We start from the raw sequence: 17,169 nt of genomic DNA, 5'->3' as shown, positions 1-17,169 counted from the left end.
ACTGACTCAGTACTTAAGCAGAAACTGACACCACTCATCTCTCGGGAGATAACTACTCCCACACCTGAGACCAAACTACCAATTAATCCAGCGCTCATTTCTAAATGTGTTTTCCACTGACAATCTTGTTACTGATCTGCTCAAAGGAAAAGCAAAAGGTCCGTGGGTTCGGGAACCCTGGGGGCAGTGAGTACCTCCAGGTTGGAGTCCTGCACTAGCTGGAGCTGCTCCTTGATGACATGGAGCTCTTCTTGCTGCGTCTTGATGTCAGCTTGCAGTATGCGAGTCCTCTCCTCCAGCTGCTCTTTCAGCTGATGCATCATCCCCAGCTGCGTCGGGAAATGGTACACTGGCTGTGGAGAACAGAGAACAAGATAATGCAGTGGAACCAGTCCTGCTACTCATGTTCATAGTGATGTGGGCTTCAGAAAAACAACTGATTTTCAGCTTTTGCCATCGAAAATATGATACTGACAAAAAATGGCAACTGCATATTTAACCAAAGTGTCACTGTACTTCCAGAGCAGCAGCACAACTGGCTCATATTCATTGCCTTACTCCAGACCTTGGCCTCTCAAAGTCCATACATGGGACTTCCGTGTCCCTTTAGTGTGACTCCCTGCTGATTTTAGACCATTTATGTTTTGTGGTAGACACTGCATGCAAACCCCTCCCAGGCCTCCAGGCTGGCTTTCAGTTGTGCTGCTAATTATACTTGCCAAATGCCAGGCCCAAGTTTGGTTGTAATCCCACCCTGGGATCCATCCTTCAGACCTATGCTAGCCACCTTCAATCCATGTATTATAGTCTGAATGTTTACTACATTGATCTCAAAGCTCTGTGAGGATGGGCCTCATAGTTATGGCTTATGACTCCCACATATTTCTTTTTCTGGCCTAACTCAAACCTTCCATGACATCCTCTTCCTCTAACACGGCAATAAAACTCTTCACTACCATATCAGCCTGTAGTTAGTAGCCAGCAATTCAGAGATGAGCCTTCAGAAGCCCCCAATGGTTTTGACAAGTGTAAACCTTCTAAGCTATCTCCTTGGTTCTCCTACCTGCTCTGTCCCCAGTTGTAATAATTTGGTTTCAAGTAAATCTCAGTAACAGCAACAAAAAGGGCACTGAAACCTTGCCCCCATGCTGGGACCAGCCAGCAAGGAGGTAAGAACCATGAACAGGAGCCACCAAGTCTGTCCCACTGACTGACCACACCACTGTTTAACAGAAATAAACCACGTACCATCACAGCATGCTGAGAGGGGGCTGCCAGCTGAGCCACCGGAGGCTGAGGGAGCTGTTCACCAGGGGCCTGAGGAGTTGCTATGGCCTAGAAATGAAAACTTTGCCTTACTGTAGGTCCACAGCACCTCTGATGCAGAGCTGGTGCGATACCAGCTCATATTGGTGATGGGTACAGGGAATTGGACAACTCCATGTGGAGATCCGAGGATGAGTCTGAAGGGAGAATTTAAGCTCCTCCATGCCCCTGCTAACTGCGAATCCTCGGTGTCAGCATCCATATTTGGATAAATGCCATTTCACATGTACAAAGCCAAGAAAAGTAGACTCATGGTGTGAGAAACATGGCCTGGTGGAACAAACCAAACCCCGAAAGGAGGCAGCAGAGGAGGCTCTAGCAGCATTCCACTGGCTCTGCTGGCCAGCAGCATTCCCCACAGCCCTGTGCTCAGGCCCAGCACACTCAGAGGTGGGAATCCAGCCTCTCTGAGGGCAAGCTTAAGGTTTGTCAAGCTCATTTCTTTATGACATGGTAACAGCTAGTTCTTGCCAGGACCACTGACCTGAGCGCTTCCAGCTGATGGCAGTCGCTGGGCTGCCTTCTCCGCCTGCACCCCCGGCACTGACAGGCGGGTGGGAGTGCTGGTGTCTGTGTGTCGCATGGATGACGTGGCTGGAAAAGAGACAGTTTACTATGATACTGCAGACCTGTGCCTGGGTACCCTGGCTGAGCCTGAACTCCAAGGACACAGATGAGTAGAGACAAAGCCTCTAAACTGGGCCCCCAAACTGCCCCCCTGTGGCCCTTCTGGCTCCCTGCCTGACTCAACAGGTTTCCTTCTGATGCTAACACCACATTTCAGCCTTCCCTCCATGGGTGCCTTGAGATGAGCTTTCCCACTCTTCCCCTGGCAAGATGCTGTAGCTTTATAGCAGCCTTCCAGTACCTAAGGGGGCCTACAGGAAATGTGGAGAGGGACTTTTTACAAGGGCATGTAGTTATAGGACAAGGGGGACAGCTTTAAGATGAAAGAGGGTAGATTTAGATTAGATATTAGGAAAAAATTCTTCCCTGTGAGGGTGCTGAGGCACTGGCACAGGTTGCCCAGAGAAGCTGTGGCCGTCCCATCCCTGGCAGTGTTTAAGGCCAGGTTGGACGGGGCTAGGAGCAACCTCGTCCAGTGGAAGGCGTCCCGGCCCATGGCAGGAGGTTGGAACTGGATGAGCTTTAAAGGTCTCCTCCAATCCAATTCATTTATGTTTCTATGCTTTCAAGAAAAGCCATGTCGGCTTCTACCCATGGCCCTGCATGGGCACTGCGGTCACCTTGCTGTCATACCATAGCTTGTTACAGCATAGTGTAATAAGCTATGTTGGTCCCGGACACACTGAGCATCCCACTCCTGCCTTGACTGGATCACTCCCAAAGTCAAACCCTGTGTTTTGGAGGTGACCTGCCCCCGGCTGCGCTGGCACCTACATGTGGAGTCGGAGAGGGCGGTGTGTGAGGAGCGCCGGGAGCTGTGGGATGACAGTGACACTCCCTCCTGGCTGGCATCCTGGCTGCTGCTGCACTGCCCTACGTCCAGGTAGCTGCTGTGGCTCTGCGGGGAGCAAAGCACAACTGGTGAGATCGTCAGTGCTGGAGAGGACCTCCACCTTGCTGACCGCTTCTTTGAAGACGAAATAACAGGCTGGGTGTGTAGAGGGCCAGCACTGCAGCACCACACCACCAACCCCCCGTGCAGTATTCAGTCTGCCTCTCAGTGTTCACCCTAAAGCCTTCAGGTATCCTTATGCTTTTATAGTTGGCTTCCTTCTGCCGAATTTCTTCAGGGATGTCTGATTTCTTGCCCGTGGCACACTGGGAGCTCCCCAGCCTCCCACTCCCCTCCAGAAGCAGTGGGAGCAATCAATGTGCCTCTCCTCCAGCTGCCTTACATCAAAAGATGCAGCTTCAGGTCTGCAGAAAAATATCTCAGCCATCACACAGAAAGGGGAAGAAGACATGGAAGTGTGCTGTGGTGACAGAGAAGCAGCTGTTTGCAAGATGGTCCTTGCTCAAGCACAAAAGGTCTCTGGGACAGCTTCCCCTATTCATCCCCTAAAGCTTCTATAAAATAATGTCAGAAGAACAATGAGGCTAAGGGAATGATAACTGCACATCAATCCACTTGAAAATGCGTTTACTGGTCTTATTTATAAACTACTGAGAGGAAGAATGTAGAAGTAATTAAAATGACCTTGTAAATTGGGCAGGTGTGTTGGGATGCCAGTCTGATTCAAGCCATGGAAGTTTATTGCTCTGGTCACAATCCTACACTTGATGTGATCCTGCCCAGTGGTGTAAACAGAACTGAAATCTAGAATAAGTGTTTTCCCTTCGCTTCCAGTCTTTACTCGAGTATCAATAGTGAGCTGGCATTAACAAAGCAGGTGGCCTGTGGTGCTGCCCTGCACCCAGATCCTCTGCCCCTTGTGAACAGTAACAGGTACAGTGATCTAGCCTCCAGCTTTGCTTTTCTGCTTCTGAACCGAGATGATTTAACCTCTTGTGTGTGTAACAGCCTCAGAAAGATAATGAATAGCAGAACAGTTGAATTTGCAATTATATGCCTGAATCAAGATGGTCAGTTCAGAGACATGCAGTAGAAACCTTCTCAGGGTCTGCCTCGGCCATAACCCAACTGAAGACTTGGAAGAAGGAGAAGAAAGAACAGATATTTTCTAAGATTGGTAAGTGATTACTCAGTTTGGTTTAAACACCTACTCATTCAACTGTGAAGGGACATGATACCTTTAGAGAAGAGGATGCCAGTTCAATTGATGACTCCTCAAGGCCAAGATCTCGCCTTCTTTCAGCTCGAACTTCTGCATAACTAAAAAAAAAAAGTAAATAGAAATTAAAATCCATTTTTTTCAGTCTGGATATCATCTATTTTATGGCAAGTATCCTACCATACAGATCACTATGGAGTTTTCACAGCGCACACACACACCCCCTCTCTCATATACAAGGTGCTTAGAGGAACATCATCATACAGCATTGAAGTCTGTGAGTAACTGACTAATACATGCTGAATACCCACTGATTAAAACCAACAGTGCAGTGTCCCAGTCCCACTGTGCCCAGGACTGCAGAGCCTATATGGTTAATTGCACTAATCATTCCAAGCACGAAAGTAGACACTCCCCTGCAAATTTTGGCCCCAGATGCCTTCAAGTAAAACTAACCTAAAAGCAAAGTGCACTTGTTTATTGAAGACAGAATGGGTGCTTTGTCTTCAGTACAATTTTCCTAATAAAGGAGATTCCCATTTTCCATTATCAGGCAGAAAAATAATCCTACAGCTTCTGTGCAGGTAAACTGCCATAGCAAATATGCATTTATTTTCTAATGGCATTAGAAAATGAATATGTTAACATCCCATGGTCCCATGGAAGCTCTGAATACAGACTGATGGCTTCCTAGGTGCAATGCATGGTGCAGGAATGCCCAGGAATGTGTATCTAAAAATGTGTATTTGCTTTCTTTACTATTTTTTCTCTTAAATAATAAAATATTTAAAGTAAACAATGCCACATGATTCACCATTGGGATAAATTGGAGAGGATGTTTTAAACACTCTCTAAATGCATGTGGATCATGAGCATGGAAATGTGCCAGAATTTAGGATGCTAAAATATTAATGAGCCATAACCTTCATGGGAGGCAAGAGAAGTTGTTGAATTCACTTATATCATTGTAGGCAATGAATTCTCCTAAAAGCATGTTTTAATTCGTGTGTTTCAGTAATATATTCTAAATCTTAACTATACGACACAGAACTGAATTCAAAATCAATTTAGGACTGTATCACTAGGTTTAAGAGGCACTGGAAGTAGAAAGAAGAAACAAGTTCATGCACAATAAAGTCAGACCTTACAGCGAAGCCCAATTCCCTGAAGCTACAACTCAGAAACAATCTTTCTGTCTAACATTTGCTTATGATTTGCATGTAGGGATAGGACAATGGGAGATGGCTCTAAACTGACAGACGGGAGATTCAGATTAGATATTAGGAAGAAATTCTTCCCTGTGAGGGTGCTGAGGCGCTGGCACAGGGTGCCCAGAGAAGCTGTGGCTGCCCCATCCCTGGCAGTGTTCAAGGCCAGGTTGGACACAGGGGCTTGGACCAACCTGCTCTAGTGGAAGGTGTCCCTGCCCGTGGCAGGGGGTTGGAAATAGATGATCCTTAAGGTCCCTTCCAATCCAAACCATTCTATGACTCCATGCTTCCATTACAATAGCAGTTGACATGTTTATATCAGCACACCAGCTCTCATCACTTACACCTGTTTAGTGGTGCAAGGTGTTCTCAGTCTGTTTTGCAATATAGAGAAGAATCCCAGTTTCCTAGTTTTTGTTCTTCCAGATGATTGACAAGAAAAAGGGGGACTAGAAAAATATTCACAAAGTGATTCCTGACAGTAAAGAAAGATGCAGTGAGCAATATGTTTACTCAAGTTAACAGAACAAACCAGTATGTCACTATTTTTTCGAGCCTTTCAGTAAATATATTCCCACTCTTAACACAATCTTTTTTGAGATGACAGTGGTAACCAAGCAGATTCCCCTCCAGAAGGCACGTATCACAGAGCATCTCCCACACACATCGCCTTCCAGCTCGGGTTTGCAGCCGAACACAAGCAGCTTCCCACTAGGGGGCGATCCACGGCTGAGTTTCGGGTGAGGAATAAGGATACCAAGATTGAGGAGCATTTCAATCACAAATATTTAAAGCTCCGATCAAAAGGTTTTGTAGCAGATGTATGGTCCCATTCATGCCCATAAAGCCTTCTGATTCTTAACAGCTTTAATTCTTCCTATGGCCATGTCATGGCTAGGGATAAAAGGAGAATATAACACACTGACAGACTTGGCCAAAGCTTTCAGGCTTTTGGCCTGGTTGCCAAAAAAGAAAAAAGAAGTAATGAAAACACATGTTCCCTGTCGTAACAGCTTTATAGATTTACATACCATCTTAGTGTGACAATATTAGCAAATATTTGGCTAACACAAACAGCAAATATTTGGCTAACACAAAACAGAACTAGAAAAAATAATGCATGAGCACATGGGACATACATTGTGAAGTGTTCGGTGCTTGCTCCTACCTAACTACCAGGTGAGTGCAAACGATGAACTCGGGTTTAGAATTCCACTGGTGGTAGGTGATGTAGTAGTGTGTCTGCAGCCATATCCACTGCTGGCCTTTGGTCAGGAACCGATAGTAACAGGACTTTCCTTTTCCAAACTGCATCACTGTTAAAACAAAAAAGAAAGCGATTCATAGCAAACAGAAATTTCATGGTGCAAAGGTGATTAGAAAACCCACTCGGTCCCATACCCTTCCTGCAGTCTGCTACTGCACTGAAATGGCTTTATAAACACAGCAGATGATACACAACCACGTACTGAGGTTTTATTTGGGTTCTTTTCTGCTACTGACTTTCAAAAGTGCATTTCACTATTTTGAGATTGTTCGAACAACTAATAATAGGCATAACTCTATAACTAGCTATATTTTCATAACTTATTCATGGGATCCTGTGCAATAAGCATAAATAACATTAATTGAATAAATTATTGGCCTTTCACAAGTATATAAGAATTCATTTTAAAGACTGGGGGCTTGAAGCCAGGATACTAATAATGGCATAAAACAATAAGATAGTGGAGTTTTAGCAGATTAACTGTAAGTTTTCTTCCAAGAGATGACCTAACGATACCAGACTTGGTACATATTATCAGAGTATGCCCAGAAAAATTTCAAGTGGTATAACACAACTGGAAAATAACGAGAACTACATTAAATAACCACATTAATTGTTTCCAGATTGCTCGGAGTGCAAAATAAAATGCGCTCACCTAAAACACCCATAATTAATGCAAAATAAAATGTGGTTTAAGCAAACCCATTTCACCCCACAGTAGGCAAGACGCCTGCCCAGAGTCAACCTGATGAACACTAACACGAACTTATCAAGCCACACTAACCCAAGTATTTTTACTCACCTGCACACCTCTACTTTGTTAAATATCAGGACTAAGTCCTTTAGCGATTCCATTAACAGTGATGGGCTTTAGATGAAGCACTTCGTGAAGACCTTCTGGCTAACACACTGTCCTGGGGTCACTCAGCTCCCAGTCCAGGCAGAGATTTCCGGAAGCAACTTCTATAAGTGACTTTGCCAGCATCTTATTTTGTCCCCTGCACAGTAAGATTAAAGGATCCTTTCCTTCAGGTGTGTTGTGCAAATAGTCTTTTAGTATGTAAGAAGAGATCCATGGCTAGCAGAGATGTAGGATATAAATCGCTAAAAAGAGTCTCTGCTGAACGATCTGACCCCATTCTCAATATAGTTAGTGTCTACGTGAAACTGCAGGCACATATTACCAAAAGGACATCATGTGGTCAAGTAACTCACACTTGTCTGAAGAGTCTTTAAAGCTAACGGCACTAAGTAGTACTGTACTTGAGAGCAATTACATTTTTCCTTCAATATTCTCATCTACACACTTGTGCATTTGATATAACCTGTGTCTGGCCCTTTTCAGAGCTTCCTTCATGCTCTCAGCCACACAACCCGCTTCCCCACCACCTGTTCTGTACCAGCGCTTTGCCTCAACAGGGCAGGAAAGCTGGCGGGGAAGTGGAGTGGGGAAACTCGACCTTTAAAGAAGTAGTAATTTTCTCCATTCTCTACTAGGTCCTTCAGCATCTTATGTGTAAGTGGTAGATGGGGGTGGTTTGCAACTCAGAGACGAAGCAGCTTCTCTAGCTCCAGTATGCTTGGGGGGCTGCAGAGTTTCTCAGTGTCCCTGCATCACACTGCTCTGCATCTCGGAGCAGTTACAGCATCCCACTTTCTCCACTCTCTAGAGTGTCCTTGTTTCCTTTTGACAAAAATCCTTTCAAACAGAGATAGCAGAGATACAAACACACAGAGAGTTTGCCCAACAGGATACCTGTAAGTAATATTTCTTAGCAAAATATCTCATTACCTAGATGCATTTTACAAAGTGTGTAGTTACTTTCATTTCAGTGCTTGGCAATGCAAACCACCTGGAGGACAGACCTAATTCTGGCTTGATATCCGAGTCTGAAGTGAGTGTAATAAAATCGAAAAATACAGTCTCGGGGATAAAGTATCTCACAAGCTCATCTGGTAGAAACAGCACAATAGTTACTAGTAGAACCTGTCTGCTACCACCTTTTGCCCTTCACATCAACTCCAGCCGGTCAGCAGGACATGGTTCTTCAGCAGCAGGCTGCACTGCTGCAGTACCCAGGCTAAGCGCTCCTTCTGGCCTGGCTCCTCCTGGGCTCTTGCAAGTCATGGTACTTCACCTTGCACAAAGATGAATTTGTGGTCATTCTCTGGTGTTCACACAGCAGCCTGAACTGGACTTTTCTGCTTTACTTTCAGGTCAACCAACAGTTCACCCACAGGGAACCTGTATCCATCACTTTTGTATTTAAAAAATATTATGAATCTCCAGAAGCATTTTACTAATAGTAAGTGAGGTTCACAACATCTAATTGCACAGGCAGGCAGTCCAAATGCTGCTTTCAGAAGGCATTTTGGTGAGCTGAGCCTCGTGGCTGACTCTGGACCCAGGCGAATAGAACTCATGAGCTGTGACAATAAACAAAACTGCCAGGGTTTGGGGCTGCCCTCACAAACTGGGGGAAGAGTGTGGAAAGTCCTGACTTCCCATATATTAATCTCATTTCACTCTCAGACAACCTGTGCTCAAACGAGCTACCTGTCAATCTGCGAAACCTGCACAAACAGTTCCTGCTCTGAGTGAATTCTGCAGGGATTCAGACTCGTCAGCTACAGCAGTCTGTGACAGGAAGAGTGAATTCCCTCACACCCCAGATAAAGATGCCTTTTGTGACGACAGTAAAGGGTTTTGCATAAATGACAAATGAGATCAAAGACAGGCACGCTGCAGAGGGAGAGGAACTTACAATGTTCATGGCACCTAGCAAGAAGCTCCAGGTCATCTGTGTGGTAGTAATCATATCCTGACGTTCCCAGAACCTCAAAGGGTAAATATCCTATAATAGGTGGAGCCCTAGAAGGGAAGCAAAGGGCAGGGAGTGAGCACAAAACCTGATGCTTTGACATCCTGGCAGATATGTTGCGACACTAGCAACCACCTCATATATTCACTTGGCAGGGAAATCAGGAGTGGATTATCATATACACAACGATGTATTTTCATATACAAGCAAAAAAAAGACGGCAAGAGGGAGGTAAAAACTGAGAAAATGAAAAGGTGTGTGTTTTCTGTTTCACAGCCTATTCATTATGTGGGTGTAAAGAAAGGCATGTACGTATGCAAGTGACTCAATCCATTAAGCATGCTTGTGAGACACACAGCTTGAGAAACACTATGGCTGTTCGTGTGCATAGTAACTTGGAGCTCGAGTAAAATTATTCAGTAGGTTGGATGTAAATGTCATCTGGGCAGTAACTGTAGAAGAAAACAAGCTGCAATGAAGGACCAGCTTGGGTAAAAGAAAAAGTAATTGATCCCATGGAAAAGCTTGGGAAATTATAACAAGCAAAAATGTTTCTGTGCTGGCAGTAAAGATAAGAATAGGCATGGGCCTGATTTTGAGGACTGTTATTTCTATGGCAGGTAGAGAAGGAATCAATGAAGTATTCAGATACATTGCAATGACTTACCTCACTATTCTGCTGTCAGTTCTAGATTTTTCATTTTCTAGGCAAAAGATGAGATTTTTTTTATTTTTAAGCAGGTGTCCTAACAACACTGAGCTTGTGCACAGCCCTTACTGGAGCCTGCTAGCATACAATTATGAAACAACACTGAAATGTGAGCAGAAAACCACTATTTTTGCCACTACTCACTATTATCAGCAGTTCCCTAGTTCTCAGGTACACTGCTGCTTGCACCAGTTCAAGCACCCCACTTGGTGAGGAAGGACTTGTTTGATTCCACCTATTTGTTTTGGCTGCTGGATGTGCTGATAGCATGAGGCTCCCCTGCCAGGCGGCGGTGTGTTAGCAAAATGGTTAACGATTCAAAACCAGGGTTGAAGGTGTCACTGCCTATCAAACGTGCCTCTCCTCTGCCTTTGTCTTGGTGCGTCAAGTGACCCTCTTAAGGAAGGTGGACACCATAAAGTGGCTAAGAATAAGAGCAAAAAATTATTTAACTGTAAGTACATTTGGATTTGGATGGATCAGTCCTGAGTCTTCTGGATATTAATGTGGGAAGTTCTCCTGTCTTGGCTGAGCAACCCAGCTCCACATTTGTACTCTTGAGAGACACAGTAGCCATAGATTATTCAACTAAAGAGAGCCCAGACAGGTCTATAATCTCCATCTTCCCCACAACTGCAGGCAGTCTGGCATCAAATGGGAAATAGCGGAAAAGGAAGGACAGCCAGGGATCTGCTCAACAGCAGGAGGATCAAGGTCTGAGCAGGAGCTCCATAGTCCCAGTACAAGGGGTCCTGGAAGAGCCAGACCTTCATGGTCTCTGAGGGCAAATCTCTTGAAACACAGTGTGCTAAGAACACAGTGGTCTCTGCCACATTACAGCTTTATTTATGCAAATAACTTTTCAGAGTACTGTGTTCCTTTTCCTCATGTGACTCAGACTTCTGTTAATGATGATAATATGTGTATTTATTAAAGTGTCCTTCCTTGCTATCTCTAGTAGAATAGGCCAGTGTCTCTCCTATCTTTAATGACATGCTTATATTCAGGACAGTAATGTCTTTCAGATGCACATCAGATAAACATTCAAGCTGATCAGGAAAGTATTGTGCTTTCCTGTCTTTTGCCAGAATTCTTTAAATGAGAAAGCAACCACAAAATGCTCCTCATCTGTCATTTGACAAGGAGCTGCCTTGCTTATGGAACAATTTAGAAGTGTGTTGTTAGCTTAAAGTTCCAGCCTTGAGACGTGCAACTCGCTCTTCAGTTGGAAAGGCACAGTCTTCAGAGAGCCTTTTGCATGCAGTCTCATAATAAATGAAGGGAAAATAAGGAGAGGACCACAGTGCAGAAGAAAAACAGATCATTATCAAAGTTGACAGGCTTTCTTCCTCTACACATACTTACATGTAGACCCAGAATGCAGATTTGTCCTAGTTCTCTAATGTTTATTCAGATCTGTGGAGCACTTTCTGCATTATCTATTTTTAATTTATATTGTCATCAGAACAGCAAAGGTCCTGATTCCAACTCATGCTGGGTACCCTCTGTCCCTCCTCATGGCACACCTCAGTGTCATGCAGTGTGAGTTGACACAAGTAAGCAAGAAATAGCAAAACACCCAACAACATTTCACAGCATCCTGCAGACTGTACTGACGAAGGTTTGAATCGCTGTTTAAATGAGACAACCCACATGATTCCCTGCTCATTCTTGGGTCTGGGCTCACTGCTCACATCCGGGGCTGTCACAATCTCTGCCTCTGCATATGCACCATTTTAATTTGTCAAAAACAAATCTCAATTAAATCTTCTAATCCACTGTTCTTTCTCTTATCTTTATAACCTCCTTGGTCATTTATCATGATGAAAATCAAAACTTATTGATAAAGCAAAAGATTTAGAAGGATTCCTGGAAGCTGTAGCTGGAAAACAGAGGAGCCAAACCAATACAGGGAACAGGACCCACACTGCTGTTTCAATGACTTAATATCTTGGAGAAGTTAGACATTTTCCCACCATTTGATATGGTTTATTACCTTTCTAAAATATGGAAAAGAGCAAAGCATTTAAGGATGCCTAATAAGTAAGTTCAAAATATTGTTACTTACTCAGTTGCATTTGTAGTTAGAGATATACTACTTGGAATCTCAGGCAAAGTTTTCTATTTTTACACTACAGTTTGTTTATTCTTCAGTGACTAAATCTCTCACCTGTGGTCCAAGAATAAAAACTTCCATTCCAAACTATGCCTCGATGTAAATTCTTCACATGGCTCTTCAACATTGCAGAGCTCCTGCAAAACAGTTAGCACATTCAAACATTTAATTCTGTGACATGACAAAAGGAGCCCTCTAGCAAGACCAAGGAAGCATCTTGCTGGTAAAACAAACCCTAGCAAAATACAGTGTTTTTAAAGCGCTTCACTTAACTTATTTTCCTGTTAGGAATGTATAAGCCTTGTTTTATAGATGCATGAACTGATGAAAAGTGGTTGAATAATTTACCCTGGGCTGAATTTCAGAGCTAAGATAAATAGTCCAAGGGCCTTATCTTTTGAAGGCAAAATTTCCCGCTTTTTGTAAATACTGGTATCTGAATACGGATGACAGCACCAGGTTCAGCCTCAAACTGAGCTGGCTAATGCCCTCTTCAGCAAGAAGCACCTATGGTTGTTATCCCTGTCATCACTGCACTGCACCACAGGACACTCATAGACCAGCAGAAACAGTCCACGAAACAGGGTGTTCAGTGTTTCAAGAAGCAGGTGGCCTTCTTACACAAAGGAGTAGTGGGATATATTTCTTTAAACGCTGCAACTTTTCAAGTGGTTTAGCTGGTCGCCTTGTACTCGTGCTTCCTAGGCTGACAGTTCTGAGACACACCATTGCAGGACCACCCTTTCTCAAAAGCAGCTCCCGCTTTATGTCTTGTCATTCCAAACCACACACTTATGTTGTCTCCCACTCCCAAACACAGTGGTGTCCTCTCTCATTTACCAACCCTCTGCACACACAACCTATGCTGCTGAACGTACTCTTGAGAGGATGCTGCAACACGGCTTCCATCACAACAGCCAAGCACACAGCTCGTGGTACCAGCACCAGCCCACCCCCACAAGAAAGGGACAATGCAGTCACAGAGCTCTCACCTTTAAGAACTGCGGTGTGACAAGACGAACAGTTGCTACGAGGCAAATCTGCTCCTCTGTGGCTGACCTGAAAGCTCGTGCAATAGCTGACTCAAAGCCATTACAGGAGGGTGTAGGCACTAGACAGAACCAGACAATTTATTTAAGAAGAGGAAGGAGAGCTTTCTTTTCATGTTAAGGCAGGTACAATGACTGATGAAACCCAAGCAACAGACTCCTCCTACCCACAAGGTGATGCCACGCTGATACACGCTGATGTTATTTGAAGCATTGACCCTTTAGGCTCCAAGTTATACAGTGGTAACCACCTACCCCTGGCTTGCAGGGAAGCTTCGTAAGACAGTTCAGAGTAGCTAAGTGTACAGCTACAGTCTCCTTGTCAGCCCTTCTCCAGCTCAACATTTGCATGATTCAAGATTCTACAGGTTTTGCTAAGTATTTAATCTTTAAAAAGCATCATTTGACTGCCACAAGTGAATCAGAATAGCACATTTTACTGGTTACTTGAATGAGTAGGCTGCTTTACAATTGGCAGTGGGTCAAAGGGAGGTAGGATCAGTCTGGTATTGCTTTTTTAAGTACAGCATGCAAAAGAGTTAGCTCTTCTGACCAACAGTCTCGCCACCACTTTTATATGAAAAATATCTCTAACATATCCACAGTTCATTCCCTCCCTGCTGATTACGGGGCATTTTCAGCTGAAACAAGGCCTCTAGGAGGCTGCAGATGAACACACAATTTAAAGGAGAGAGAGAGAGGTAAAGGTAGGCTGGAACAGGAACTTACCATGAGTAAAATATTTAAAATCCACTACAAATTTCACATATTCATACATCAGGGGTTCATTTGGATCTAAGCTGCCTCTTGCTAAATGGCAGAAAAACTCTATTTGTTTTTCTGCTGAAAAGAGAGAAAGAGAGAGAGAAATACACAATGTTACTAGAACTCTGCACTTTAGTACACTCCATATATCAAATCTACCTAGGTGCTTATACCAGCCCTGCTGCTGCGGTTATCTGAGCACACCCTCTTGATACCCGTAAGTAAATGTATAACTACTAGGAGCAACGATCAGCTGGTTCTGCTTAAAGAAATGTATTCTCACCTTTCTCCCATGGCTTTGCAGCCACACCACTATGCTGGGCATGAAGCCCTGGCAATATTAATCAGTGTTATTTTCCCCTGACCTCATGTACACACAATTTCATGCAAAGCTATTAAGCTATACTACATAGTCTGCTCTGGCACTACTCAGTAGGACCCAGATCCAAAGGGCACTGAAGTCACCTTAAGCCTTTCCATTAGCAGTGGAGGGCACCGTGCCAAGCTCTTACTCACTTTTCTGACTGAGGTCTGAACTCCATGGATTAGAGCATGTGGTCTTCAGCCAGAGGGAAACCAACCCCAGGGCAGAGCACCAGCGGAAGGGCTGCCCAGTGCCCATGATTCTTACAGGGCAGCAGAGAGGGGAGGCTAGCACTGCCCAGCCATGGAGAACTCACATGGAAAGGGGGATCCCAACACAGGCTTGTGAATGCCGGGTGTTTGGAAGATGCTGGTGCCCGCTCTGGTGCTGGGGGTGTTTTCTGGGGGAAAAGGTGCATTTTGGGGGTGGGACAGCAACCAGCAGTAGAGATCTGTATGGACTGTTCAGATAGGAAGGCTGTTGCTTATATTACACATAGGGTTTCTCAGAGGTCCCAAGATATGCAAGTTTCCTAAGGAACAAAGACTCTGCCAAAACCTTTTGGGATTTTTCCTACCCTTTTCCTTCCCCCAAGCCTCTCACTCCTTTCACAAGCTCAGTCCAGCATGCTGCCCTGGGAAAAGTATCTAATGGGGGCAACTTCACCGTCCAATGGTGCTAAGCAGACACTAAACCAAAGACTGTTCAAATCAAAGACCAAGTACTAGGAGCATGTAGGAGCATTAGCGTTAAACCCCAGAAACACTAACTGCAGCAAAACAGAAGTGGCAGGCAGAAGAATTAAACAGCTGGAGAGCCCTATACAGTCTCCCTGGGAGCTGTTTGCCTTTGGCAAATTTCCCTGACAGACAAACAAGAGCAGTGCTTACCGTTTAGAAAATCAGCTGCAACAGGATCTGTCATGAGCACATGTGGAGAAAGGAGCTTGTACACCTCGCTCTGCTCCCGCTCAGGCAGAAAGTTTAATATATTTTGGTCCACCAAATCTGACTGATACAAAAGAATGCTTTGTCATGTTCAGCAGTACAGCCTGACACAAGCACATGCCTTTTCATCCCACAGCAGAGCACAGATGCTGCCTGTCTAGTGCGGATATTTAAGACAAGGAAGCCCAGTCAATCTGCAGGTGGATCTAGGGCAGACTATAACGCTTAGGTTATTTTACGCAGGGTTGCTATCTATTTACAAAAGGTTGAAGGGATCATAGAATCATAGACTCATAGAATCATAGAATAGTTATGGTTGGAAAGGACCTTAAGATCATCTAGTTCCAACCCCCCTGCCAGGGGCAGGGACACCTTGCACTAAACCACGTGGCCCAAGGCTCTGCCCAATCTGGCCTTGAACACTGCCAGGGATGGAGCATTCACAACTTCCTTGTGCAATGAGGCAACCCATTCCAGTGCCTCACCACCCTCACTGTAAAGAACTTCTTCCTTATATCTAATCTAAACTTCCCCTGTTTAAGTTTGAAGCCATTACCCCTTGTCCTACCACTGCAGTCCCTAAGGAAGAGTCCCTCCCCAGCATCTTTATAGGCCCCCTTCAGATGCTGGAAGGCTGCTATGAGGTCACCACGCAGCCTTCTCTTCTCCAGGCTGAACAGCCCCAACTCTCTCAGCCTGTCTTCATATGGGAGGTGCTCCAGCCCTCTTATCATCCTTGTGGCCCTCCTCTGGACTCGCTCCAACAGCTCCATGTCCTTTTTATGTTGAGGACACCAGAACTGTACACAATACTTCAAGTGAGGTCTCACGAGAGCAGAGTAGAGAGGCAGAATCACCTCCTCTGACCTGCTGGTCACGCCTCTTTTGATGCAGCCCAGGATACGGTTGGCTTTCTGTGCTGGGAGCGCATACTGCTGGCTCATGTTAAGCTTCTCGTCAACCAACACCCCCAAGTCCTTCTCCGCAGGGCTGCTTTGAATCTCTTCTCTGCCCAACCTGTAGCTGTGTTTGGGATTGCCCTGACCCAGGTGTAGGACCTTGCACTTGGTTTGGTTGAACTTCATAAGGTTGGCATCAGTGCACCTCACAAGTGTGTCAAGGTCCCTCTGGATGGATCCCAGAGGCTGGCCTTCAGTTCAGCCAGAAGCAAGCTAGAAAAGAATCCCTGGCACCATGGGAATACAACACGATGACAAATATCATATCAAAACGAAATTGTGAAACATTTCCCTTTGGTAGCATGATACAGAAGTGGGAGACCTCCTCCTCACATCTTCCATGTGTCTTCTAGGCTGAACATCTGGCAAAATCAGCTTGACCTGCAAGTGTCTCAGTGCTGACCAACCCACACATCCTGAATAAAGGGGTTCTACTATCACATATATCTACATATAGGGGCTCTACTCTCACATATATTTACTATCACATATTTGTTTCTTTGCACACCGGAGCATTCAGCCAGGTTAACTGTGTGCTCAGATTTGCCCTCAAGTAGCATCACTTGGGCCTCATGTTTGGCACCAGAAAAATAAAAAATGTTTTTGAGGGGCCAGCAGAAATTTCTACACCCAGCAGCTGATTCTACAAGTTCTCCTAGAAAACTCTGAGGCCACATACTTGTTACTAAAGAAAGACCATGGGCTCAAAGTAGAAAACCCCAATGTCATTAGAAGAGCACAGAATCAGTCCTGAAATAACCTTTAAGTTATCTAAGAAGAGCTTCTGCATGCACAGATTTCATAAACATGAGATTTTTCCATATACCTGGTGGGTTAAACACCGCCTAGACCATGCTTCAGACGTGCAGCCAAGTGGTGAGCTGTGACTCCTGTGATTTTGCATAGGCTTGGGGTTTTTTTAGCCAACTCACAGA

General features: G+C 44.7%; 1 protein-coding gene across 7 annotated transcripts in view; it reads right to left on the bottom strand.

The window, feature by feature from the left end:
* Positions 1–17,169, bottom strand: part of PASD1 (PAS domain containing repressor 1) — a 97,987-nt gene that overhangs the window by 5,776 nt on the left and 75,042 nt on the right. For 4 of the 7 annotated variants that reach the window (XM_030496631.1, XM_030496629.1, XM_030496634.1 and 1 more), the window contains 11 exons: positions 15,219–15,339; positions 13,929–14,042; positions 13,143–13,261; positions 12,205–12,287; positions 9,269–9,375; positions 6,405–6,552; positions 4,045–4,126; positions 2,728–2,851; positions 1,811–1,920; positions 1,249–1,335; positions 195–353 (listed from right to left, as the gene is read on the bottom strand). In XM_030496631.1, coding sequence (XP_030352491.1) covers positions 195–353; positions 1,249–1,335; positions 1,811–1,920; positions 2,728–2,851; positions 4,045–4,126; positions 6,405–6,552; positions 9,269–9,375; positions 12,205–12,287; positions 13,143–13,261; positions 13,929–14,042; positions 15,219–15,339 — 1,254 coding nt within the window. The remainder of the gene's footprint in view (positions 1–194; positions 354–1,248; positions 1,336–1,810; positions 1,921–2,727; positions 2,852–4,044; positions 4,127–6,404; positions 6,553–9,268; positions 9,376–12,204; positions 12,288–13,142; positions 13,262–13,928; positions 14,043–15,218; positions 15,340–17,169) is intronic. The other 3 variants (XM_030496632.1, XM_030496636.1, XM_030496633.1) reach the window with 3 other exon arrangements.

This window comes from Strigops habroptila, chromosome 9 (genome assembly GCF_004027225.2).
Source record: "Strigops habroptila isolate Jane chromosome 9, bStrHab1.2.pri, whole genome shotgun sequence".
NCBI lineage: Eukaryota > Metazoa > Chordata > Aves > Psittaciformes > Psittacidae > Strigops > Strigops habroptila.
Note: the sequence above shows the minus strand (reverse complement) of the source record. Positions and strands in the feature narration are given on the sequence as shown.